This window comes from Lycium barbarum, chromosome 3 (assembly GCF_019175385.1).
Source record: "Lycium barbarum isolate Lr01 chromosome 3, ASM1917538v2, whole genome shotgun sequence".
NCBI classification, from domain to species: domain Eukaryota; kingdom Viridiplantae; phylum Streptophyta; class Magnoliopsida; order Solanales; family Solanaceae; genus Lycium; species Lycium barbarum.
Window position 1 is genome coordinate 107,563,984 of NC_083339.1, and position 25,751 is coordinate 107,589,734.

General features: G+C 37.0%; 2 protein-coding genes and 1 long non-coding RNA gene across 4 annotated transcripts; 1 reads left to right on the forward strand and 2 right to left on the reverse strand.

Annotated features, from left to right (window-relative positions):
* Positions 1-4,733: 4,733 nt before the first annotated feature.
* LOC132631745 (UMP-CMP kinase) lies at positions 4,734-9,135 on the reverse strand. Its single transcript, XM_060347440.1, has 9 exons — positions 8,927-9,135; positions 8,789-8,848; positions 8,635-8,692; positions 6,447-6,564; positions 6,209-6,365; positions 5,981-6,061; positions 5,791-5,898; positions 5,557-5,621; positions 4,734-5,267 (listed from the first exon to the last, which is right to left on the reverse strand). Exons 1-9 carry the CDS (start codon positions 8,969-8,971, stop codon positions 5,255-5,257), a joined length of 705 nt encoding a protein of 234 aa, XP_060203423.1. The 5' UTR covers positions 8,972-9,135; the 3' UTR covers positions 4,734-5,254.
* A 2,800-nt stretch (positions 9,136-11,935) lies between these two features.
* On the forward strand, positions 11,936-14,423 carry LOC132631747 (uncharacterized). The gene is made up of 2 exons (XR_009579050.1): positions 11,936-12,182; positions 12,739-14,423. It is a non-coding gene; the product is annotated as an uncharacterized LOC132631747 (long non-coding RNA).
* Positions 13,387-23,387, reverse strand: LOC132631746 (probable serine/threonine protein kinase IRE). Of its 2 annotated transcripts, XM_060347443.1 has the most exons (17): positions 22,768-23,386; positions 22,053-22,120; positions 21,765-21,941; positions 20,337-21,617; positions 18,518-18,690; positions 18,123-18,372; positions 17,641-17,733; positions 17,364-17,504; positions 17,163-17,255; positions 16,769-16,973; positions 16,322-16,407; positions 15,037-15,125; positions 14,484-14,535; positions 14,320-14,376; positions 14,055-14,225; positions 13,770-13,850; positions 13,387-13,524 (listed from the first exon to the last, which is right to left on the reverse strand). In XM_060347443.1, the coding sequence occupies exons 1-17, from the start codon at positions 23,117-23,119 to the stop codon at positions 13,435-13,437; spliced, it is 3,459 nt and encodes a 1,152-aa protein (XP_060203426.1). In that variant the 5' UTR covers positions 23,120-23,386; the 3' UTR covers positions 13,387-13,434. The 2 variants fall into 2 exon arrangements, with proteins under 2 accessions (XP_060203426.1, XP_060203424.1); XM_060347441.1 differs by lacking the exon at positions 13,387-13,524 and having other exon boundaries at positions 13,677-13,850; positions 22,768-23,387.
* Between the last annotated feature and the right edge of the window lie 2,364 nt (positions 23,388-25,751).

Below are 25,751 nucleotides of genomic sequence, written 5' to 3' on the forward strand. Positions count from 1 at the left end.
TTATTCCGCATGTTGTATCAAATTGAGGTAATTAGGGGATGGGTTCGCCCACCGAGGGGGTTAGTGTGGGTGCCCGCATGACCCGTGATTTAGGTCGTGACAGTACCCCTAACACTACACCACAGTATCCTAATCGTAACAATAAGAACTCTACCGGAAACTCGACACCTTTGTAACAGCCAAGTGATTATCAACCTTCATATCATTAACATTAGCTATTGCAACTAATTGATCAAGTAGGACAACCCAACTGTTGCACTAATGTAGGGTCTATGAAGTTATGAGAACTGCCAGTATCAAATCAAAATGTGTAGTGGTTTTCTTGAACTTTAGCCTGTAACTCTCAGGGTTCTGAACCCAAGAAAACCATTCAAAGTATGCACAGAAATCTCCATTTGCTCTAATGGTTGGCTTAGTTCTATCATTTCCATACTCTCTACTGCTTCATCTTCCCCATAACAATGTTCCTCTACTACTTCCTCCACTTCGAACAAGTACAACTGCTTTAGGTTCTTACACTTATGCCCCCAACATATACTTTTCTGTGCAAAAATAGCATAAACCTTGGGCTCTCTTCTCATGCATTTCCTCTATACTTAATCTCCTTCTGATTACTCATTTACTGTTAGTAGTATTCTCACCTCCAGGGGTAGGTAACAAAGTTTTAGATTGAATCATTTATTCACTAGCCCTTTTATATCCATAGTTAGAACTTATTGCCATTGATGTTTGTCTGTAAGACTTAGTGTCACGACCCAACTCACGGGTCGTGCGGGCACCTACTATATTTCCAACCTAGTAGGCGAACCCTTACCAACTAAACCCAATATTTAAAACTATTACGACGGCCATCCTTAAAAAGAATTACAGTATTAAGGTAAAACTTCGTACAACTGTTTCAAAATACAATAAATCTGAAAAGAAATTTCCCGGCATCTAGTCTAGATAGGTACAAAAGCTCCTATAGTGCATGAAGACAAAATAAATGACACAGCCTCTGCCTGGAGTGAGATGAGCGAGGTTGTAGGAGAATGCCTGATAAATCCACACGTCAAAACTTCACTAAAACCTGCAACATATCTACACCCAAAAAGGGCATAGCAAGAGTAGTATCAGTACACCACACGTACTGGTAAGCATCATAGGTCGACTAAGATTAGTTCACGCAACACAATATAAAGTCAATAAGATAAGCATATACGTCAATGAAACTCAAGATGCTCAATAAAGGTTATTACATCCCCATAACTTGTCTTCCCACTCTCGCTATTCACTTCTTTTTATTCCAAGAATTACGGGTGTTCTACTTACTCACAATCGTTCCCTCCCTTCCATCCAACCTATTCCCTCATGTCTCCACGCTCATCGTATGCTCTAGCTTCTACCCTTTATGTTTGTAAAGTTAACCTACTCATATTACTTACTACAATCACGATTCATCTAAGGAAAATGGGTCACTATCTGACAATCATTACTATACTTATCTGATATTAGTCTCCTCTCCACCCAGACTCTCGACGAAGACATAAAGATGAATATGCAATATCAACGACACGCTTGTATATCATAGAGTTATGAGATGTAATGAAATGCAAAATGCGATGCAAGGGCCCAAACACACTGTACACACATGTTATCTGATATCATTGCTCAGTAGTCATGACCTACAAGGGACCCATGGTGTCCATGTACCACTCGTTCCGGAACACTCCTCGGACCCGAGCACCAACCTCCTCTCCGAAACGAACCTCGAACGCGGATCCAAATCATATATATGTATATTCTACGTATTTAACTCCACGACCACAAGAGCAGATAACACAATGCCCACACTGAGCCTTGCCTGCTACATGTATTTCATCATAGAATCATGCAATGCAATGCAACGATGCAATATATATCAAACCAATCATAAATCTTTCCCTTGATGGGCGTAGTGCCAATCCACTCTATAGTTCTTTCATTACAAAATCTCTTGTTTCCACGGAAGACAGCCATGCAAAAATTCAAACATAATCGGGTATAAAGACGGAAATCACCCACTTCTAGGGTTGCATAAATTAAACACGAAGTACCCCTCAGTGATAATAGCACTTTCTATTAATAACAACTCATTATTAACCTAACTATCATCTACATAATATTTTAGTCATATTAACGAGTATATCCATCTCAACTCCATGTCCGAAGACCTAATCATGCAGTCTCCCGTCAACTTTACAATTATATGCGATTCACTAATCAAAGTCTAACTCAAGTAAACGATAACCTACCTCGTTTGACGAACAGCTAATTGAATCTCCATGAATTTCTCGTCTTCCTAGCCTTCATCCGAATTCATGAGCGATAATATTCATAGGGAATGGTGGGAAGGAAATTTAAAAAGGTTTCTTTTTTTTCTTTTTTTTATCAAAGGGTTTTTCTTTCATATGGAACCCTAGGAGCAGCTCTTGGGAATTTCCTATAGGAAAAGGAGAGAAAATAAACTAAGTAACATAAAAAGGGGCCGCTTCCCCCGTGGACCGCCGCGGCGGTCGATAGGCCGCTATAGCGGTACCGCTATGGCGGTCCAGTGACCGCTATAGCAGTCCGCTTCTTTTCCCTAGCCCGCACCTTCTAATTCTTTCCGAAATTGATTTTCCCCACTTTTAACCCTTAAATCACATCATAGAGCTTATTAGTTACGACCCTCGACCTAGATTGGGCACGGGTTCGCGGAATATTAAATAACAACCGGATGGGTCGTTACACTTAGCTTGAGCATCAAAGAAGGATCCCTGCATTCTAGCAGTCCTATACAGTTGAGAAAGAGTACTAGGACTTGTCAATTTAATAGCTCTATTAAACTCATCTTTAAGCCCACCAATGAAACAACTAATTGCATTTTCTTGAGAAAGATTGACTCTAGTTAACTTGCTTTCAAACATGGCCTGGTAATCTTTTACAGAACCAGTTTGTTTAATCTTCTTACTCTCCTCCATTGGATCATCATAATCAGCTCCAAATCTCTCAACTAATGTCATTACATGTTCATTCCACGTGGGAGGGGAAGTGTACTGTCTATACCTCATAAATGATTGGTGCTATTGGTGTCCTTCAAGATGTATTGCAGCTAATCCCACCCTTTTATCCATGGTAATATTATCAAAGTCAAAGAATTGATCAACTTTTTGAACAACCATGACTTCAAATCCTCACCAGAAAATTTTGGGAAATCTAGTTTTGAATATCTAGATATTCCAGGATAATTCTGGTAATTTGCAGTGTGTCTGTCCCTATGTTCTTCATCAATTACTTGTTTATCCCTTGACAATCTTTCTCTTGAAGTTTCAGCAGCATTTAGCACAGGTGAGGTTTCACTTCTGGTTCCATCTATGTGCTCCTTCAATTGTGCCACTGTTTGATCCAATTTCTTTAATGAAACTACTTCTCCACTAAGGGTTCCAATATCAAAACCAGTTTTTGCAGTAATTCTCGAACATCAACACCTTCCATGGTGTTTTCAGTTGTTGGATCCCATTTGACCTAGTTCCCTTTGCCATCCTTGCCGAGGATCACAAGGCTCTGATACCAATGATAGCAGAATACAGGAATTCGATTGAACTCGAACAATTCACAAGCTAAAACAGGAATTCAACTAGACAGAATTCGTGTAGAAAGCTTAACTGATGGGAAAGATAGAAAATGTAAGAAGAATATGAGAATTGTATTAAGAATCAAGTAATGTGAATGAATGAATATTACATCTCTGGAATCTACTACTCATAGCTAACTGTAAATGGAAAGTTCAACACAAGATCAACAACTAACTAACTAACTGTAACTACTTTTCCCTCCTTTTCCTAACTAATTACAAATGTCACTAACTAACTCCAGCTGTCAACTTTAACTCCCAATTCGTGTATCAAACAATGATTTATCTTTTCTACTGCGATTCTCAATTAACATCAGCTATGGTAAAATATAAAAAAGTTCGATCTTGTCCGATTTGAGCTTCTATGAATGCCATAACAACCTCATGAAGATCAAAGTCATGGTGGTGGTGGAGGAGAAGAAAATTTTACTGGCGGAAGAACAAATAGAGGGGAGGGGCGCTGAGGTGGCATGCTACATGACATCCACCTCATCAAATATCAGTGCCACGTAGGAATGGATGTGCACCTTGGACAACTTTAATGGAGGAAGAGTATACTTGATCCAATAGTATAACGGCAAGCGCATATTTGGACCCAAAGTATAATGAGGAATATATTTGGCCCTTTTCCAGTTTTTAACTAATAAGTTCCTATATCGGACAAGACAACAGAATACAAAATGCATGAAGATTAGTAAGAAAGAAAGTATTTGTTATTTGATCCCACAGCTGCTTTAGTACTTTAAGCAGAATAAAATAAATTCATATATCTCAAAATGCTATACAATTGGTCGTGAATGGTTATATTTCCATAAAGATATTAAGGGTAATCCACATACTCGCTCGAAGATGAGATGAAACAGATCATAAGGCAGTTACATAATGCGTATAAGGAACTGCAGATCACATTGGCCCTTTCTGGCTTTCTCTGAAAATCAGATTCAGGTCATATACTGCCGATGTGCTTAGAAGTTCGAAATCTAATAACTGCATAATACCATATGAAGACTACATCAAATGTTCATTCTTCAAAAAGCAAGTTGCAGGAAACCCCCATTCATTCAAAAGCATTACAAACGGCTTGGTGGATGGACAAAGATTTTGCCTGTAATTTTATTTTACATCATCTTCCATGGAAATATCACAATTTGCAGTACTCTTAACTGTAGAAGTAATGTATTTGAGTTATTCTTATACGTGTCACGTGTGTGTATGAAATATTGATTATAGCATGAAAGAAGAAAAGGAATGTATAACAATTACAACAAAATAACGAAGAAAAAAGGCAAAATCTGTAAACTCGCCGGATGAGAATGGGTTTGGGTTCCAGTAAGATTGGCAACAGAGGAGGTGGGAGGAATGGACTTTAATTTCAAGATTGGCGGTCTGACTCTACATTTTTCACCAGAAAAGCAGGAACTATTGAACAAATAGCAAAACCTGGACTTGCAATTTTTGAACAAGATTTTTTTTTTTTTTTGGTTGGAACAGGACCTGGACTTGCAATTTGCCATTTTGCTTTTCAGTTTTTCTTCCATGAAACGATCTACATTCGTGTGTACTTTTCTACAGCATATTCAACTTCTTCAATTCCTATCACTTGCTTCTGCAGGGTATCCGTTATGTCGACAACCTGCTCAAGCAAAAAATGGAGCCATAAATATGTTTTGAACAAATGGATATAGTGATACTTTTCAGTAAAATCAAAGGGTGGAAGAGAGAAGAATTGAGCGAGAGCAATCCCGTAATTAGGTAGAAAATAAAGTTGCAGGAAAGAGTATATCAATTCAGAAGAACCAAAAGAAATAATATACCAATGCAATGTTAAAAATGTGTCTCACGAAGTGGTAATAAAGCAATTGTTATGATCTTGATGCTAATATACTTGGCAACATAACAGCAGGAGAGAATGCAAAATATACCTCAATGAAGTGAAAATTGGACGGAGTCGTTCAAATATCTCTTCCTGAGTTCCAGTACCATCAACCTGCATGATTTTGTTGGTGAAGAAAAAATTATATAAGTCAACAGAAACCACTAACAATTTAATAGCACCTTTCGTAAAAATGAAAGGGGAACGAGGGGGAGAATAAAAAGGCACGTCAAGCAGAAATTTTGAACATTTTTGAACTAGTTGTCACCCTTGGAAAGAGTACCTTGTAAAGCTTTCCTTTCTTGGCATAGTGGTTGACTACTGGAAGAGTTATACCTTTATATACTTTTAGGCGCTCCTTGACTGTATGTTCATTATCATCAACTCGCCCCTGAAAAGAAACGTTATATTATTGAACGAAGCTAAAACATAAAAGCATATGCATTCCTTTTTATCACAAGTATTAACATCACCTCATTCCGGTTCAATACTCGTTTGACCATAACTTCTTCAGGGCAGTCAAAGAAAAGCACAAAGTTCGGTTCAGCACCAATCTGCATTCACATCTGAACTTCATAATCTTAACAATCAACCACAGGATCACTGGCAAAAAGTTCCTTTTAAATATTGCTAGAGACTATCTTAATAGATAATGCTCATTACAATAAAGATAAGGGAAGCATCCAATTAAAGAAACTTACAATCCTCTCATAAGCCATTCGATTCTCTTCACTTCTTGGGAAACCATCTATTAGAAACTTACGATGTTCAGCTGATTCAATTGCCTTTTTAAGTAGCTTGACAGTCACCTCTGATGGAGCAATACTTCCTTCCTCCATTAACTTTTGAATCATGGCACTGAATTCAGACTGAAAGGTATTACAATTTTTTTCAGGAACTGAACTTAAAAATCCACAAGGGGAAACATGGAATTCATACCCATTCTCAGAGCCGGAATACATCTCTTTCCTCAATAGATCTCCTGCACCTATGTGTTTGAACCCAAAGGTTTCAGCAATCTTCAGACATTGAGTGCCTTTACCGCTACCAGGACCTCCTAAAAGGACAGCAAAACTGTTCAGTAATCCCATCTGTTACCCAAATAATCTAGTAAAAGTACATGCAACAGCCATTTTTAGGGATGGCAAACGGTGCGGGGCGGTGCGGTTGCGGGGAAAACCTGCATAAACCTGTGAAGACTTTGCCCCGCCCCGCCCAGCATAGCATAATTTGATGCTTTGAACCTGCCTGGCCCCGCATAAACCCGCACCGCATAATTTTCTATCTTTTTTGAACAGTGCGGTTATGTTTCTTGCACCCACCACTCTAGCATTCTTAAAAAGAATTCTCAGTTCCCCTTACGGGTAGCGTTTTGTGTTAAATGTCTTGCTTTCAGGAAAATAAAATTAGTTTCTCTCTAACTATAATAGGAGCAAATCATGTGATCCTCTTCAATGACAAAGTCAAACTTCTGATATTGTGTTGAATTAAGAGTGTTTTTACTTGCAACATAAAATTTTAAGAAACATATGATTACTGCAAAAGTTTCTAAAACTTCAGAATCTCAAAAACTCTAACGAAGAATAGGCCCCATTATGACTTAATCAACTCACAGACAGATTACCCACTGGTTAATCTGATACTTATTCGATTCATTTATTTATATATTTTGTCATTTGACTTCAGTTTATCTCTTAACGTTAGATCACCTACGTCAACTATATCATTTATTAGAGGGCGAAAACTAAAAAAGGAAGAGACTTAAGTGGATTATCCACTGGTTTATATGACTTAATCAACTATCAGATAGAGAAGAAATATAAGGGAAAGTTACTGCCAAAACAGCATTAATATAAGCTTAAATAAGAGATTAGCCTTTTTTTTTTTTTTTTTTTGGATAAGGCAAAGTTTAAATAAGAGATTAGCCTTCAATCGTAGGCTAATAATTAAGCTGATGCAGAAGCGGGATTTTCGCATCCCCGCCCACACCGCACCCATACAAATTTAGTTTCTTGTGTTTTAGACTCTCCCTGCCCCGCCCCCGCACCGCCCCGTTGCCATTCCTAACCATTTTGTCTATTCTCATGTATGATTAATCATGTGTCTTTAGCTGAAAAACTGCCATTAAGGGGGAAAGAATCAACTAGTGTCCTCATAGTCATTAAACAAGCCGATATCATAGGTTGTCTGCAAAGCAACCAATATTTATTCACCTGTTGTCTGCAAAGCAACCAATATTTATTCACTTTCCACTAAAAACTAGCAAAGAATGAGATGAAGGCAGACTCTTTAGCAAACTCGACAATTTCTGCTCACGCGAGCAAGCGTAGGAAAGGTTGACAAAAGGTTGCAACATTTAGGTTTTAAACAAACAAAAAGGTGAAATGAGCATAGGTAGCTCAACAACAGACACATAATAAGCAATATGACATGTTACTTCTAGACTTATTCTCTTCATTCCAACTAGAGTGTCCTAATCATTATCATGAAACTATTCACTTTGTCATGAAGAAGTCTTTGTTCCTCGTTAACTTTTGCTTAATGTCATAAATGAGAACCACTATCAAAATTCTCAGGGAAAAGCTTGTAATGTTCCATCCCCTCTCACCTCTACCTCCAACCCCGACCCCACTGCCCCCCCCCCCCCCAAAAAAAAAAAAAAGAGAAAGTTCACTTACCCCATATGAGCTACAATCAAAAAGGATTTAACTGGGATCATAGATATTGAAAATTGCTTCTGTTACTACTAATTTGAATAATAAGTAGTTTAGTTGCAGGAGGAGTAAAAGAAAAAAAAAAAAAGGACAGTCCGGTGCACTAGGCTCCCGCTACGGTGAAGGGCCAGACCACAGGAGGAGTCTTTGTTAAAATTTGAATTCAATTTTAGTTAGATAAGATTAGTTGAGATATATTAGGCTTTATGAATTTTAAAATATGCAAATTCTCTTACTTCAAGTTGGCTATTTAAAGGCCCCAATGCTTATAGAGAAATTTCCAATCAATACTTTCAACCATTTTGCTGAACCCTCATTTAGAAAACCAAGAATAGAAGAGATAAATAAATCAAATTTCAAGGAGATAAAATGAGTGTCTGAATAGTGCAGGGTGAATAGAGTAAAAAGGTTACCCAAAACAAAAGCGACAAAAGGGTGGCTATTTCTTCTGGAATAGCTGTCACCTTCTACCTACACGGGTATAAAGGAAGATTTCGTAGGAAAAATAATCAAGTGTAAAGAAAACAAAAACAAAAGGAAGATATTGAGAGGGAGAAAATGAAATACCGGTTTGATGATTTCAGTACAAAATGCTTGACAAATCTTGAGCTCTTCAGCTCTTCTCGCCTAGATAATATCCAGAGAAATTGACAACACAATATTAAGAGCTTCGATTGGATCAATAAGTATTAGTAAAAAGAATACCTGATGAGAAAAGAAGAGAGGGAGTGAAGTGAAACGCCTCCACATCTTTGATCCCTATTCCTTTTTTCCGGGAAGATTCTCTATACTCTGCTGGGTTTAGATTTCAATGCCTTTTGTATTATTAAGCACCCATCACATCACATGGAGTGAGTGAGGTGAGTGTGAGTCGGTTAAACAATACCCCTCTGCACGCTGTCCCCTAAACTCTGCAACACTTAGGTCGGGTTGGGTCTAATGCCACTTCTTCAGTCATTTTTTTTGCGCGGATTGTCCATCTTTTGGGGTGCTCTTTAATTTTTGGCCATCAAATTGGTGGTAATAGCCAAAGGTCATGGGTTCGAATTCAAACTCAGTTTTAAAAAAAAAAAAATCACAAGATATAAGTTGAGATTCGAAGAGCAGAAGTTAGGATTCGTAAGACATAAGTTGAAGTCTAACTTTTACCCAAAATTAAGCCTTAAGACAGAGATTTGCAAGATTCCAGTAAAATATATTTTTTTACCTTAAAGCAGAGTTTGAAACTCAACTTATGCTATACGAAATTTGTCTTAGTTTGACTTGGCATGAAGATTAAGAAATAAAGGAAGATTTTTAAAATGTGTGGTCCAAACAAGCCTTAAATATTTGGGTTGTCGTAAATCATCTCACAAAGTTAAATTGTTTCTAAATATAAAAATGTGTCAATCTTTTTGGGACAAACTAATAAGTAAAGTAAGACAATCTTTTTGGGACGGAAAGAGTATTAGTTATGACGAAATCTATGTATTATTTTATGCAGGGTTTAGTTATTCTATCTTCTATCCTACATAAAATAATACATAAATTCTCTCGTAACTTATAAATGTTAATAGATATGCTGGGTTCTAAGTTGCAAATCAAACACCATATTAATTTATACATAAATACATACCCTCTAACCAGCTACAAAATGATGCAATTTAATACATAAATAACTTGCCTCCTAACTAGCTACCAAACGACTTCTTTTGGGGTGGTCTTTAAATTTTGCCCTTCATATTTGAAATCTTTAAATTTTGCCCTTCACCTAAACCCCATGGGTTCCAGGTTCGAACCCCCACACAGTCAAAATTTTTTAAAAAAAATCGCAAGGCAGAGTTTAAATTTCGCTATGCCCCCATCGGCATACACTTGTGAAGGAATTACCAAAGTTATGCCGAACCCGGCATACTTATGCCTTATGGGCAGACTTGGCATAAATATGCCGGGTCCGGCATAACTTTGGTAATTCCTTCACAAGTTTATGCCGGGTCCGGCATAAAAGTTTGCCCATTAAAAGTATGCCCCAACCGGCATAAACTTGTTAAGGAATTACCAAACTTATGCCGGACCCGGCATACTTATGCCCATAGGGCAGACTTGGCATAAGTATGCCGGGTCCGGCATAACTTTGGTAATTCTTTCACAAGTTTATGCCGGTGGGGGCATACTTTTAATGGGCAAACTTTTATAGTATGTCACATAAGGCGAAATTTTTCCTTAAGGCAAAGTCTATACCTTAAGAAAAAGTTCTGCCTTATGGGGCATACTTTTGGTTATGCCTTAATTAAAAGTCTGCCCCATAAGGCATAGTTCCTTAAGGAAAAGTTTTGCTCCATAAGGCATAACTAAACTATGCCTTGAGGAAAAGTTATGCCCCCTCCGGTATAACTTTAGTTTTTCCTTAAGGACTTTATGCCGGATCCGGCATACACTCCCCCCAGCCCTGCCTTGCGAAATTATTTTTTTATTTTATGCCTGAGCGGGGGTTCGAACCCAGAACCTCAAGTATCCAAGCGAAGGACAAAATTTAAAAACCACAAATATGAGGGGCAAAATTTAAAGACCACCCCAAGAGAAGGGCAATCCGTGCAAAAAAATGGTAAGATGACTACAATACTGAAAAGACGAAAAAAGAAATGTTTAAGTTGGGTTCATTTTTAACGTTTCAACAAAATTATTTTACTGAAGTTAATAAAACTATTTGACAAAAGACTATTTGACATTGAGTTGAAAAAAAGTATTCATGATTTTGCAAATAATATTTCGAATATGTATGGATAAATGGTTTGGCATTTGGATAATATTTGGTTAAATTGTGAATTTCACTATGAAAACAAATAAATATTTTGTGACTGAATTCAGTATTCTAACAAAATATTCCTCAAATTAAATTTTTAACTTCAATTTCTCTATTTCAAAGTTTAAGTTCGTACTAAACTATGCTTAATTCAAGATTTTAAATTATGTATGTATATAATTTATGAGGAAAATAAAAAGGAGCAAACTAGACGTTATATTGATTGATGCTATTTTTTTATGTGAAGATTAAATGTCCTAAAATTCTGACCAACCCTTATATACAGATTTTATACGGATTAGCTCTTCTAAACTCAAAATAAAAAAAATCCAACGACCCCTTAATCCGTTTATTGGAGCAATTACTCCCTCCGTTCACTTTTATTTGTCCACTTTGAACTTTTCACGTTGTTTAAGAAATAATAAATGAAGTGCATAATTTACTAATGTACTCATATTAATTAGTGTATATTTTTATTGGATTTGAAAAATATTTTGAAGTGAGTATTTAATAGAATGGGTAAAATAGAAAAAAAAATATTTTTTCTTAATATGCTAAATGTGATAAATAAAAATAAAAATTTATTTTTAAAATAACGGACGAGTAAAAGTGAACAGAGGGAGAGGGAGTACTTAATCATACTTTACTTAAATGAGCACCTTGTATTTCATTTTCGTTCTAGATTTTCATTTATCTGAAACGTCTCTACTTTCATTATTTCCCCCTTTATGTACTGACAGGACCCTTTCACTTTCCAATTATGGTATGTTTTGTCAGTTAATGTTTCCACGTGGCAAACTTGCATTCAATGTAAGTTTAGTCATTTCATTGATTGTCACCTCTTTCCTTCATAGCTAAGAAAATGCTATAGCTATTTGTTCAGTCAGCCCCCAATTCAATAGTCCCCTCTCTCATACCATTTGACACCCAAAAGAAAATAAAGTGAAATTGGTTTTTGCCTTTTACATAAAGTCTTACTACTCTATTTCTTTTTCAAGTTGTGCATGTGAAAAAATAAAGTTGATCTTTTAGAACTATAAAAAGTTTTAGTTATTTAATAGAGCTTTTAGCCGATTCACGGACTTTTCTTTCTTTACAAAATTCTCCTTTCATAATTTCCTCATTCTTTAGTTGAAATTTTCAACCTTCATCATGATTTTGTTAATCACTTTTGCGAAGGTGGGAGTTGCAAAGCTCATTTTTCTTCTTCTTTTCCAGTAGTTAAATAGTTCGGTATGATTCTGGGAGTCAAAGTCCAAGATCACTATATTCTTTTTTTTATTTTGAGATTGGTAACAGAAGACCGCCACTATATTCATCACAACTATTTCTTCTTCTTTTTTCCCTGTCTGATTTAATTCGGTCTTTGGAGTTAGTGAGATAAGGAGAAGACCGAAAACGAAAGGAAAAATTATTTTCGCTTGGAAAGAAAATTAGATGGTAGCCACCTTGCGACAACTCGCGAAGGCTTTACATGTTTACTCAAATATAAGGCAAACAGAGAGCTCCTTTGGTCTTTTTCGTTGAATCGTCTATCACGTTCTCTTAGTTGCATATAGATACGAAATATTATGTATGAATAATAAAGAAGAAAACATCCAGGAAGAACGATAAACGACACGAGTTACTATTGGATCACCCACATTCTAGGAGAAGGAAAAATAATATCAAGATGAGTATTGACCGATGATTAAACTGTTAGATAACTAATTTCAGCAAATGTCTTTTGCTGCAGTAACAATCAGAAATCAGATGATTCAAGTATGGAAGATTTGGAGATCACAATGAATCTAGATTGCTCCCTTTCCGTTCCAGTGAAACTTCCAGCTTCCATCAAGATACATTCTTCGTTAGGGAGGAGCAACTTTAATGGCTTCCCAAGATTTGATTTGGTTATGCCTTTTTTCCCCCGGAATTCAGGTTTACTATTCAAATTTTGTGAATCTAGGCTTGGGCTTCCCAAAAACAGGGACAAACTCAAGAACACCAACGATGTCTACTATTTGGACTGCCACAAGCATAGTCAGTGGTTCAACAGCCATTTCACCCTGAAACACTGATAAACTGCAAAATTTTACGACATTGAGGACCACTTATCTACAATCCCTGACAAAAGGGGATGAGGAGAAGAGAAGGGTGCAATTTAATGGTATCTACATATTTTCCACAGCGTTTGACGTCTCTCAGGTCCTCCTTGAAATACATCATTGAATGTCAAGGCAGTATCATCTGCTGCACAATCCTCAAATTGGCAGGATGCAGAGCTTTTAAACCAAATAAGCAACATCTCTTCACCTGAGGCCTTAGCTGGGGTGGAGGATAGATCCTATTCCACTTGATGCCATCACATTTTTGTCTTGGAAAATGTCTCTGAAGCACTTCGAAACAAAGTGAGGCAGCATGTAACTGCAGAAGCAGCAATCGCTTCTTCTCAGGGAACAGATGGATTTGCAGCTTCTACTGATTCTTTAGTAGTCTTTCCGATTAAATCATAATTAATAGAAGCCAGCTGCGACAAGTTCTGGAAACATCCAAAGAACAAAGATGGAAGGCAAATGAGATAGAAAGGCACATTTGAATGGAAAGATATTTGAGTAGTAATTAAATCCATCGTGCCCACTAGTTCCTCTCAAACAGCACCAAGAATATCAGGTCAAATGAGTTTGTCAATACTCAAAAGACATGTAAAGAAAAGAAAAAAGAGATGGCATCATGTTCATATACATTACTCAAACAATAGGGTAATAGCAAGGCAGCATTTCTCACCTTAAACGAAAAATTGCTGAAGGAGTAGTTCACATTCAGGGAAGGGGTACTAAAGTCGGCTAGATTACCGCATTCATCTCCCTGTTATGACAAATTATGGGTTAGAACAGTGATAACAACAATATATACCAGCAATCGTGGGTATAGAGCAAAGTCTTTGAGTTATTTAAGTATCAGAGGGTCAAAGGCAGGCAGGTATAAACCGGTAGTCCTTCTCTGTTAGAAAGCCAGGTCGTAATCAAATTTTAGTCTTTGAAATGCTATGCAAATCTGAGAAACTTATACCTCTTCATCCTGTAGATTGCTGTATGAACTGCTGCTACATGTAGCACTGCCACTCTCACTCAACTCATAAAAATCGCTACCTCCATTTACATTCTCATCTTCTGGACTCCAAATGTAACGGCTCATAAAATAGCTAGTGTCATGTGCATCAGCAGATGGGACAAACGTAGCCTGTAGAAAGTTAATTACAGCGTTATTATTTACTCCACTGACCAAATCCTTTTTCTTGGAGAAGTGGAGAGAAGACAGGAAGAGAAAGAAAAACCTTTTGCCTTGCAAGTGTGTCCCAGTTGATATGCCTAAAGAAAGGATGTCGCTTTACCTGTTAATATAAGGAGGTAATAAGAAATAAACTTGAATTTTCTTTTACATTTCATATTTATAGAAGTGGCTGGACTACAGCGTGACTTGCGAATGGGAGATTCTTACCTCTCCTGCCCCTGTTGCACCTAACCTTTGAACTGGATTTTCATGTAGCAACCTAAAGAAAGCAAAAATAAAGTTAAGCACAGAAGCAGGTACCTTCCCGATCACATGCCAAGTATCTTCTTGATACAAGCTACTGAGACGTTTATGAGTAGTATAGATTTATTTAGACATGTGAAAGAAACTGGTAGATATCAACCTTTAATTTTGTACTTTTCCTAGCAAGCATATAAAGCCTGTTTGGATTGACTAATTTTAGGTGCTTTTAAGCCAAAAAAAATTTTAGGCACTTTTGTAGTGTTCTGGCAAAATAAAAAAAATGTTTTTAAGAACTTGTTTTTAAGCCAAAACAACAAAAATAACCAAAAGGCCATAAGCTAGAATTCCTAATTTATGGCTTATGGCGCGGCGTATAAGTCAAAGCCATAAGCCCATCCAAACGGGCTCATAATAACTCCAACAGTAAGATGACATGGGTTTCATTGGCCTTGCCAATTCAGAACCACAAGCATTTCTGATAATCAACTAAAACCAAGACCTTTGTAGCAAGACTTACTTGTTAATCAAGTCATACGCTTCCAAGCTCATTTCCTCTGGTATCTTGGGCCAAGGTATGTCCCTGTTAATAATATTGTCAAAAATTTGCTGCAACAAAAATAGGAGCTTGAGATTAGATTCTGCCACATGGTTATACATGTCGAGTAAAATGAAAACACTATGAACTAACAACTCACTAACAAACTTCCTCAAAAGTCAAAGATAAAATGAACATAGAGAATTTGGCCAATTGGAGCCAAGAACAATTTACTATCCACAGAAAAGTCCTTTTTGAAAAACTCAAATAACACGCAGAATAATAAAATAAAGTTAGAAAGCATCTCAGGTCTTAAATAGGTTCATACAATTAATATAGCAGCATCAATAGATCATAAAGAAACCCAAGCTCTCCTCAAGAAGAATCTGGCTTCAAAACAAGAGGTCATAGATCTATCAATTAAAAGCACCCCAAAAGCAATCTCCATATCAATCATTCTTCACAACCAACATACCTTCTGAACATTCAAGATCAATTGTATTGCACTCGAGAATGTATGACAAAATTAGCACAATGTAGTCGGTGCAACCAATTATATAACTACATAATTACAGAACCCCAAAGAACTGTCAACCGAACAAAATAAGAAAGCAGGATACTCAACTATAAAGAAAAACACTCGACGTGGATAACTGGAGCAGCTCATTCATTCTTATTAGCAATGCCCTCTTGAAGGGAGAAATTAATCACATTATGTCCTCCCAGAATCATAAACCTCATCACTAGTGTGTTACAATCATGGAACACACTCTCATGCATCTCTAACATGTTTCTCCATTTATTCAACTATATTTTTTAGTGAAGCTAGATAGGAGGTTCAGCATAAAGGTTGAAAAAAGATTCACACAATCGTCCAATTTCATGATTCAAGTCAACCTATCTATCAGTCTACAATGAGGATTAGTGATCTTGCAGAACTACAAATCTGTCATATCCATCCTAGTGGAAAAAGCAGGCTAGAGCCAGCTGTTAGCCTGAAAGTTGCAAAAGAGAAACAGAATCCTAATTTAAAGGAGTTGCTTTCCATTTGCTGTTCTGAGGATTTGAAAAGCATTCAACATTGATATAATCCGCATCTAAAATCGACTTTAGTATACTAGTCAACACTAAAATATTCAAAATAGAAGTAACACGTAAGAGAAGAGTAAACTCTATAAAAGAAAAAACTGCTGAGTTGTCACAAGGCATGCCGAGGCCAGCTCTCCTTGTCTAGTAATCTGAAAATTATCAGATACAGAAAGCATACCTGAGGATGTTCTGCATTAAAAGGAGGAACACCGACAAGCAGCTCAAACAAAATGACACCCACTGACCACCAATCAGCCGTGGCACCTAGAAAAAAATAGATTTATTATAGCAGAAATCACAATAAAATAACTTGTATGAAATGTATGCACTCTATCTCCGACTAATCAGAAGTGTCTTGGATTAGGCATGGAGATTACGTTGTTGGTTTTACTTACAAATATTATAGGTGAAAGTAGAAAGAACTTTCAAAATAGTTCTCAAAAGTTGGTTTGATTTGAAACGTGATGTGCTTAAATGTGAGCTCTTGACAATAGTGATGGAGATATAAGAGTCTTAGAAGTTCGTCAAGCTCTTTCAGATGTTCCAGCAGGAAAGTGTGCTGCATAAACTGGGAAGAGGGAGTAGTTTGTGACTATGAAAGATCAATCATCAGATGGGTCCATACCATGTCCCATGCCGAGAAGTATCTCAGGTGCTAGATAATCAGGGGTGCCAACAACTGAATTCTTCTGCCTCTGTTCTCTTTTGAATGAATGCTCGTCCATCTTGGATCTATCTTCCCCAAGAAAGGCAGCACTAGGCACTGATGGTCCTGCTAAGTCGTCAGTGCTATTGATGAGACCAACCTTTGAGAGCCCAAAATCTGTTAACTGTAATTATGAGGATTAGATTGTGAGAACTCGAAAACTAAAAGAAAATATAAGTTACAAAACATGTGTAAAGCTCTTTAAACAATGCCTGAAATTCAGCTCTAATTAACAACAATAGTTCCGACACACAAGCTTTTGGATCTTTCAACAACTAAAAACAGTACTAGTCTGCATAAAAGTAATTTTGACCTTGAGGTGACCGCTTGAACCAATCAACAAGTTATCTGGCTTCAGATCTCTATGAATGATATTTAGAGAATGGAGATACTCCAATGCAAGAACCTGAAAAGGACAAATAAGATCTATAATACCATTTCTGAGAAATGTAGAAGAGTGTAGAAGAGTTGGTAGGATGCCAAAGTTTAGCAAGCCTATTAAATTAGTCCGTACTAGTTCTGCAATGTATATACGTGCCATATCTTCCTCTAAGCAGCCCAGATTTCTCAGCAATGAAAAAAGATCCCCACCATTTAGGTACTCCATGACCAGATAAAGATTATCCCTGCATGTGAAGGAGTAAAAAAAGCGGACCTGTTCACCCACCAGATGACCATTAGTATGGTCTCTTAGAAGTGCTTTGTTTCTTATTTTAGCAGTGTTATATCTGTTAATTTCCATTAACCTAAACTTGGTTCACAAAAGAAAAGAATATTTGCTATCGACTTACCACAAAAGGATTGCGGACTGATATTAAAATATCTCTCTCGGCCAATATATTTTCTACTGCATTTTTGCGTATCATGTCAGCCTTTTTTAAAACCTGTGAAAAATATGGTCGTTAAAATTCAGGAAATGAATGGAACTACAACCTAAAATCGGCATGGAACAAAAGGCAAACAATGCAAAATCAAAACAACTGATAGGTTTGACAGAAAGACAACAAGAACAAACAGCAAAAATTGTATAGGCAATGAGAACGCTAAGCAACTAACAGGTAATTATTTTTTGATAAATAAGACATGATAGATTCAGGAGAAGGAAGCTTCCAGACTTTAAATTTGAATAAAGTAGTGGATGGAACCATGGATGTATATAGGTGTGTATGTTAGTTTCAGCTAGTTTTCAACATCTAACACAAATAGAGAATGATAAGAATATCTCCTGCAAATTACTTGAAATTATGATCCCTCAATGGGATACAGCTTTTACCTTAATTGCGAATAAGTCCCCTGTTGCCCTTTTCCTGGCGAGGAAAACTCTCCCAAAAGCTCCCCTGCTGATTGGTTTTAGAATTTCAAAATCTTCAATAGATGTTCGATCCTTGGACAATGTATTTATAGGGCTTGCACGTACACTGCGACTTGTATCATCTTCTGTTGAACTGTCCTCGTCACCTAAGGTATTGGATGGTTCCACTTTTTCATCTTCAATGTGTCCACAAAGTAATACATATTTCTCCCTGTAGAGTTTGAGAAAACATGCAAAGTAGAAGTAGAAAGACATCTGAAGTCAAGATGAATTAAAGTTAAAACATAACCTATTCTTAATTTCTGTGAACAGTTTTTACCACTTGTACAAGAATTTACAAGAATAATAGAACTCACTGCAATAATTTCTCAATTCGTCTCCCAAAGGTCTCAACAACAAGAGCATCCACCTTCCTATCCTGAATTGCATATTTTAGGTCTTCAAGTCGGTCAAGCAAGTATTCCAATGTACCGTAATCATTGTTGTTTGCATTGGCAACTGATCGAGCAATATCCAATAGCTTATTTATCTGCCATGTTTCTCCACAATATAATTAACAAACTTAATCAATGTCCAATTGATAAAATAAACAAGGAGCCTATAGTATTTAAACACCAATTGGGTGGTACTAGGAATACAAACATCAAAACTATGACACCCAGAATATGAAAATAATGATCAATAATTTATGCTACTAATAAAAATGCAACCCCAAGTAGTAGCTTAGTTGGTGGTTCAATACTCCTCAATGGGACCCTAAGGTTCATCCTCAAGTTCCTGCTACTAACTTCGAACATCATCGGGCTAAATTGGTCCAATTATTGTACTGCATCCCATTGTCTTTTATGCCCACCATCTAGTGTTTTTTTATTTTTTCTTGAGAACACTCCTAATTACATTATTTCATGTTAAGTATTTGCAAAAAAATTCAAAATACAAAAGTAAAGAATTTTTAAAATATGAGCACGCAGCACAAGTTTGCCACAGTTTATAATAATGATAATACGGTAGTGCTGCATGTTTGATTCATTGGGCTATAGGGATATACAAGTAATAATAATACATAATGTAAAGGAAGTAGCAGGAAGAGAGAGAGGATGAAGTTAGGAAAAGGCAAATTTACAAGGGGATTCTTTTGAAGGCCTCATTAACCATGTTGCAGACCAAAAAAGATTTGGAGAGAGAGAGAGATTGACAGAAAGAGCAGAAACATGTAGTTGATTCTTCTGAAAGGGGCATCAACTATATACATTAACCAAAAAGGACATGGCGCTTAGAAAGCCTTTGGCTCGTTTGTTCTAAAAATCCCTTTGTATTACTGCCACACTTCATTGATGCCTTTTTTTATTGAACTCCAGCTACCAGTACTGGTGTCTCATAATTTCTAGATATCAGCTCTTTTACCATTTTTTTAGATTTTTCCTTCAAACCAACTATTATATTCTGCGATAGTCCCCTCACACATTTTCTTCCAAATTCATAACTCCAATAGAACTACTAAAGTACCCAAATCTAAAAAATAACTTATGAATGGAGAACTACAAACACGATGTGCAATGATATATAGCAGAATTACATTAACTGTCAATTATACAGAACCAGATGAAGTCTCAACAATCTCAATCATAGAAAACCTTTTACTTGAACATCTGTCACTATATGAATTTGCTGAACTACCAATCAAGAATATTAAATATGATTGAGCAACAACTAGGAAGCAAAAACAGTTGAAAATATATGATAGGTAACTTAGATGCATGATTTCAAGTACCTTAACAGATAAAACAATGTATACCACAAAAAGCCTAAAAGATCTATAACTGATGAAAAGAGTAAAAAACACCAAACCCTGTAAATGTCAGTAAGAAGAAACCAACTTTGTAATAATTATCAGATTGGCAAGTCCTACTCTCCATTGCAAAAATAGTTGAATTTTGGGCTAAAAATTATAGTTCAAACAAAATAAATCTTCTATGGTTTGGATGCTTTAGACACTATATATTTCTTAACAGTTGTCCAAAAGTAAAACAAGCTGAAATATGTAAAGGTTTGATTAAAATGATTTTAGCTGTATGTGGTAGATTGCAAATGTAAAGTTCAGACTAAAATAAGAAACCAAGGAAAACATCAAGAACTGAGAGGACAGTACCATAAATTTCCTATCATTTTCTATACCTGCTGATAATTTTCATGTTCAGATACCATTAAACGTCCACTCAGCATGAGCTCAATCTGGCCAGTTCGTGGAGTCACTAAAGGTGACCGAGGTGTTAAGCTCCCAGCTAATGACTGTTTCTTAGATATGTCAGTCAAGCTGTTGACATTTTCCAGAAGACATCTACTATCAGACTCAGGAAGACAATCTAGCACGTCTTCAGAGCATTGTTGAGACAAGCCATTCTGCTTGACTAACAAGGCATCCAACTCTTCAGGCATATTCAATGTAGACCCTCTTGATACATCAGGACTTCCTGCCCCTGTGTCCGTGCTCTTCGGTGTCCATGATTCAAGTATTCTCTCAAGAGTATCTACTACTCTTTCTAGTCGTTCATTTACTGTCCACCCCTTTAAATCACATCTATCAGCAATTGTACATATTCTCGAGTGCTGTTCTACGTACACAGTTGGTATTTCAACTTCGCATATTCGGCAAATAAATGAATCTTCATATGACAAGCAAGGTTGATCCCACATTCCCCAATTTACCTTCTTAATCTTTGAAGTTTCCTCAGAATGCTCAGGGGGGCATAATGGAGTGTTTCCAAAATGATCCATCTCCTCTTTGTGTTGCAGACCATCAGTTTTGCCCTTGGACGGGGTGGTTTCAACAGAGTCGTTGCCCCTACGGCCTCTGTCAGCTGCAGAAGGAAGCTTCTTCCAAGACGACATTCTGTAGCAGCTTGCAGCGGAAGAAGCAACACTTTTTGCTGTGCTAACCTCCACGGCATCACCAACTTCATTTGTGGGGTCATGTTTAGCAGGCAGATTACTTTGCTCATATACTGGGAACTTTTGACCTCTTCTTGCACTTAAGTCCTGGCTTTTTGACCCACTAAGTCGTTCCGGATAAAATCCAAGGTCACTAAGTTGGTGAAAAGCCAAAATGTGGTCTTCTTCATAACCACTCTCCTTTTGGAACTGCACAAGTCTAGTGCAACGAGTGAGAATAAACAGAAGGTGTGTGTGCGCTTGTTTAAGGGTTCCCACAGGTAGCTCTTGACGGTGATCATCTAGATTCTGAACAATGCCTTCACACTTTGACCAGAATTCACTTGGTGGCATCTTAGTGCAACGCCTAGCTGTAACCAACAAATCTTCCAAACTCTCTCTCCATTCAGGATGAGATTCTGAAGTCTTCTCCAGTATGCCAACCAAATCTCCTGCAAAGATGCCTAGGTCAGAATTGACCTCTTCCTTTAACTTGTCAAATTTTGCCCGAACCATCACCATAATTTCCTGTAAAAGCCATACATAGAAACTGCTATATCATCAAGTATCAGACAGTAAAAAAAAAAAAAAAAAAAAAAAAACAGATAAGGATGTTCAGGGCGTCAGGCAGCACATTTATGTGAGCATAACGGGAGCTAAGAGAAGCCAACATACTTCCATACGACCAAGAGCACGAGACTTCCAAAATGGAAGTGGGCGAACTCCTTTTGAATTTAGTTCATGAGAGAAGCTCTTGATGTCTGGAACTCTCTTTCTACGACCACTGGTAACTCGCAGTATAGCCTGAAAACGTGGAGATTGCATTTCCTTGGAAAAAGCTGTATGGCTTCCCTATTATAAGGAAATTACAACGAATTTGCTTCACCAAATGTATTGAATAAACCATTTCCAAAAGGAATATAAAATCACGAAACAAAAGCAAATAAAGTACGATATGTTCACCTCTGCACTTAAAATACTTGGTGAAGGCACTTTCAAAGGTTTTGACTGACTCCATTGAACTTTTTTACCTGAAAAATTAACGCTCTATTCAAAGTGGCAATCATATGTTTCAATTCTTCAGTGATTTCTCATGTTCAATTCTAAAACTCTCAAACAATCTTCCACAACAACCACATTAGTAAATAACTGGTTTTTCTTAAGTACAAAGACAACGGATCGTAGCTTGTTCATAATTCTCTTATGAGTTATGACCTATTTGGATGGCGATATTTCAGTTTAATTAAGACACAATTTCAAATTTATAAGCTACAACGTTCAGATGAGATGCTTATAAGGATTGAACTTGGGCATGTAATCCAGATCTAAAATTCTCAAGGGGTCGTTTGGTTCGCAGACTCATAGTCGTGTCATTATAATCTTGGATTAATTCATCCCACGCGAGAGGTGGGATAAAATAATGCCAAGTTTGATGGGATAAGGTGAGATATCAGGATTAAGTTTGGACAAAATTTAAACTCAGTTTGGCTGAGATAAATTTATACATTGAACCAAACAGAGTATAAATTTAATTCCAAACTTTATCCTGGGATGTCCCACCATACCAAACGAACCCTTAAGTATATCCAAGGAGGTGGAAATAATTCCAGGTTTTGAATTGAGATACATAAATCCAAACTAGTCCATCGAAACAAGCCAGAGGGAACGGAAAATGGACCTTGTTCGGAAGAATGTTGAACGCTGGACGATGATTTAGAGGATAAGGTGTGGCTATATTCAACATCCAATGGACTATTAACGATAGAATTGCAAATCCTAAGAGGTGATGGAGCGGAACGCGTCCTTATATGGTTTAGCCCCAGAATTGAAGCCTCTGATGACGTTGCACTTCCTCCGCTTTCATCCTCCTCCTCCTCCTCCTCATCATCATCATCGACTCGATGTCGTACTGGTATTGGAGGTATCTTCCTTAGCTTCACAACGGATGGTGAATGTGAACCGGTGGCGATTGAATTTAGGGTTTTTTCAGGCTCCACATTATTGTCCGAACTCAAAGATATTTTCGACATTGTAGTTGTTGATTGTGGATTTAACGATCCTGTTCATAGTTGCATGGTGATCTTGATAAATGGTAATTAAGTTTGGGAGGAGTGAGAGAAATGTGATAGATAAAAAAAGAAGGATGAAAATGGAAATTAAAATGGGATTGGGAAATCCAGATAATTGGATAATGGGGAGAAGATCAAAGAGTTTGAAGAAAAGGGAGATTTTCGCGGGAAAAGGGGAAGCTAGAGGGCGACACGCATGCTGGGGAAATGGACAGAGTTTGTTGATTCACTATTACGTGCTTCCAACTACTGGGGTGGTTAACTAGGCAAGTACCTTGTCAAGGCCAAGATTCAAATCTTCTTTTTTTTCTCTTTCTTTTCTTACTACTTTACTATGACTGGTTAAATAATTTCTCTCTTAATTGGTTAAATAAAGACAATTAATATGGAGAAATTTCGGAAATATGCAATTTGCTCACTTACATTGTAAAAAAATAGCTCAAAACTTACATTGCAAAGCTTTGGCCCAAAAACACTTTTATACAGTGTTATACACTTATATACTCCCTCTGTTTCAATTTATTTGAACTTATTTCCTTTTTAGTCCGTGCCAAAATGAATGACCTCTTTCCTAATTTGGAAACAAATTCACTTTATGAATGATTTACAGCCACACAAATTTTCAAGGCTTATTTTTAACCACAAGTTTCAAAAGTCTTCCCTCTTTTTTAAATGTCGTGCCTAGTCAAATGGGTTCATATAAATTGAAATGGAGGGAGTATAAAAGATGAGTACATTATGTATATAAGTGTTTGAAGATATATAATATGGAGGTATGTACACTAAAAAATTAAATTGCACAACATTATACAAGAATATATGCACTTATACATATTTATACACAATTATACAATATTTTATAAGTGGGTATAACATAGATTTGGACTGGTTTTGAATAAGACTTATACATATTTATAGACCTACATGCATAAGTATACAAGATAGATACATTATGTATATAGGTGTATAAAAATGTATAATAGTGTATATGAGGGGTGTATACACCCGTATACACTATTACACAATATTATACACTACTATACACCCACTAACCTGCACCTACCGATTTCTCCATTGCCGACCTCAACCACCTCCGGCGACCCTATTGACACCCAATTTTGTCCCGCCTCTCCTCCGAAATACCTATTTACGCTTCTAATATTTTTGGCAAATTAAAAAATATATTTATATTTTTACTATAATTATTAGCCTCTTATCAATATCGGCGTTTCATTATTCTATTACAGTCACTAGCTATTATTATTATTATTATTATTATTATTATTATTATTATTATTAGTTCAGATACTACCCATTTTAATTCACCCCAACCCAATTTTCAGACCAGTCCACATTTTATTCTCAGCCTACATCTTCAAACCACCAGCCCATTATTTTAACCAAATACCCAGCCCATTACCCGAATTTACCCGACCCGACCCGCCTTTTCATTTAACAAGGTTTCCTTTATTTTCATCCACCAACGCCGCCTCCCCCGCTCCCTTCTCTCTCTTCTCTCCCTTGCTCTCTTCTCCCTCCATCATCTCTCTCCCACGCCTGTCCCCCACTTCCCTCTGTTCCTCGCTCCTTCCCTCTTCCCGCTCCTCTCTCTCTCTTCTTCACAAACGAAAACCCTAACTCAAACCCGAATCGATCCTATAAATAATCGTTTTGCCAATCGAATAAGGGGCTCTCGGAACCGATCTAGGAGTCACCTAAAGTTTTCCAAAATATCAAATTTGCAGTTCGTTGTGATAGTTCAAAATATCGAATAAAAAAATACTCAAACAATTTTTTTCGTCTGCTCTGTTGTTTCTGTGAATCCGAGCCTAGCAAGCTCGGATTTGGTAGTTTCGAGGGTGAATCGGAGACCCCTGCCCCACTTCGCTGCACCCGAAGAAGGTAATTCTCCGTTCCCCTTTTTATTTCTATTGCATTCTTTGTTGTTCTGTGTTATTTTAGTTTATTGTTCCATAATTCAAGTATGTTAGTTTTAGCTAAGTTATTCTAGTTCGATAGAGAAGTCTGTTTCTGTGTTAGTATGTTTGTGTATTTAAGCAGGTTCATGTATGATAATTTAGTGTAGTTTAAGTATGTAAACAACCCTTCCTTAGTTAGCTTAATTTCAGTTTTAGTGATGTATATGCAGGGGCGGAGCCAGGATTTTTATCAAGGGTGTTCATATTTTAGGACAGGAGATGTGTGAGGGGGGGGGGGGGGGGGGGGGGGGGGGAAACAATGCATGAAAAAAACACAATGCCTCTGCCAACTATCAATATGGCCCAGTATTGCGTCAAAATAGTTGCAACAGTGAATTATTCATTTAAGCTCCCATCGACACTCTACCCCTTCATAGAATTTATTACGAAATAAACTCTACCATAGAACACTTTATCTAATGCAAGCTAAAGAATAAATAAGTAACTTACACGTTCAATGGCCTCAATCTCTTCAGGTGTAATGGTCACAGCTTGTAGGAAGGAAAAACAAAAGAGTGTGACGTCGAGTCTTCAGGTGTAACTGTCCAAGCAATTTATCTGCAGTGTATCTCAACCGAAGATCATGAAATTCAAATTTGATAGGAAGGAAAAAC

What these genes read in the sequence shown, in the direction of transcription:
- LOC132631745 (XM_060347440.1), bottom strand. Translation starts at nt 8,971, where the DNA reads ATGTGGAGGCGTTTCACTTCACTCCCTCTCTTCTTTTCTCATCAG. An exon ending in GTACTGAAATCATCAAACCG is followed by an intron (nt 8,693 to 8,788) that starts GTATTTCATTTT and finishes ATACCCGTGTAG; the next exon opens with GTAGAAGGTGACAGCTATTC. An exon ending in TATTCCGGCTCTGAGAATGG is followed by an intron (nt 6,366 to 6,446) that starts GTATGAATTCCA and finishes GTCTGAATTCAG; the next exon opens with TGCCATGATTCAAAAGTTAA.
- LOC132631746 (XM_060347441.1), bottom strand. Translation starts at nt 23,119, where the DNA reads ATGTCGAAAATATCTTTGAGTTCGGACAATAATGTGGAGCCTGAAAAA. An exon ending in AACATGAAAATTATCAGCAG is followed by an intron (nt 18,691 to 20,336) that starts GTATAGAAAATG and finishes GAAACATGGCAG; the next exon opens with ATAAATAAGCTATTGGATAT. An exon ending in TTAATGCAGAACATCCTCAG is followed by an intron (nt 15,126 to 16,321) that starts GTATGCTTTCTG and finishes TTTTTGTTGCAG; the next exon opens with CAAATTTTTGACAATATTAT.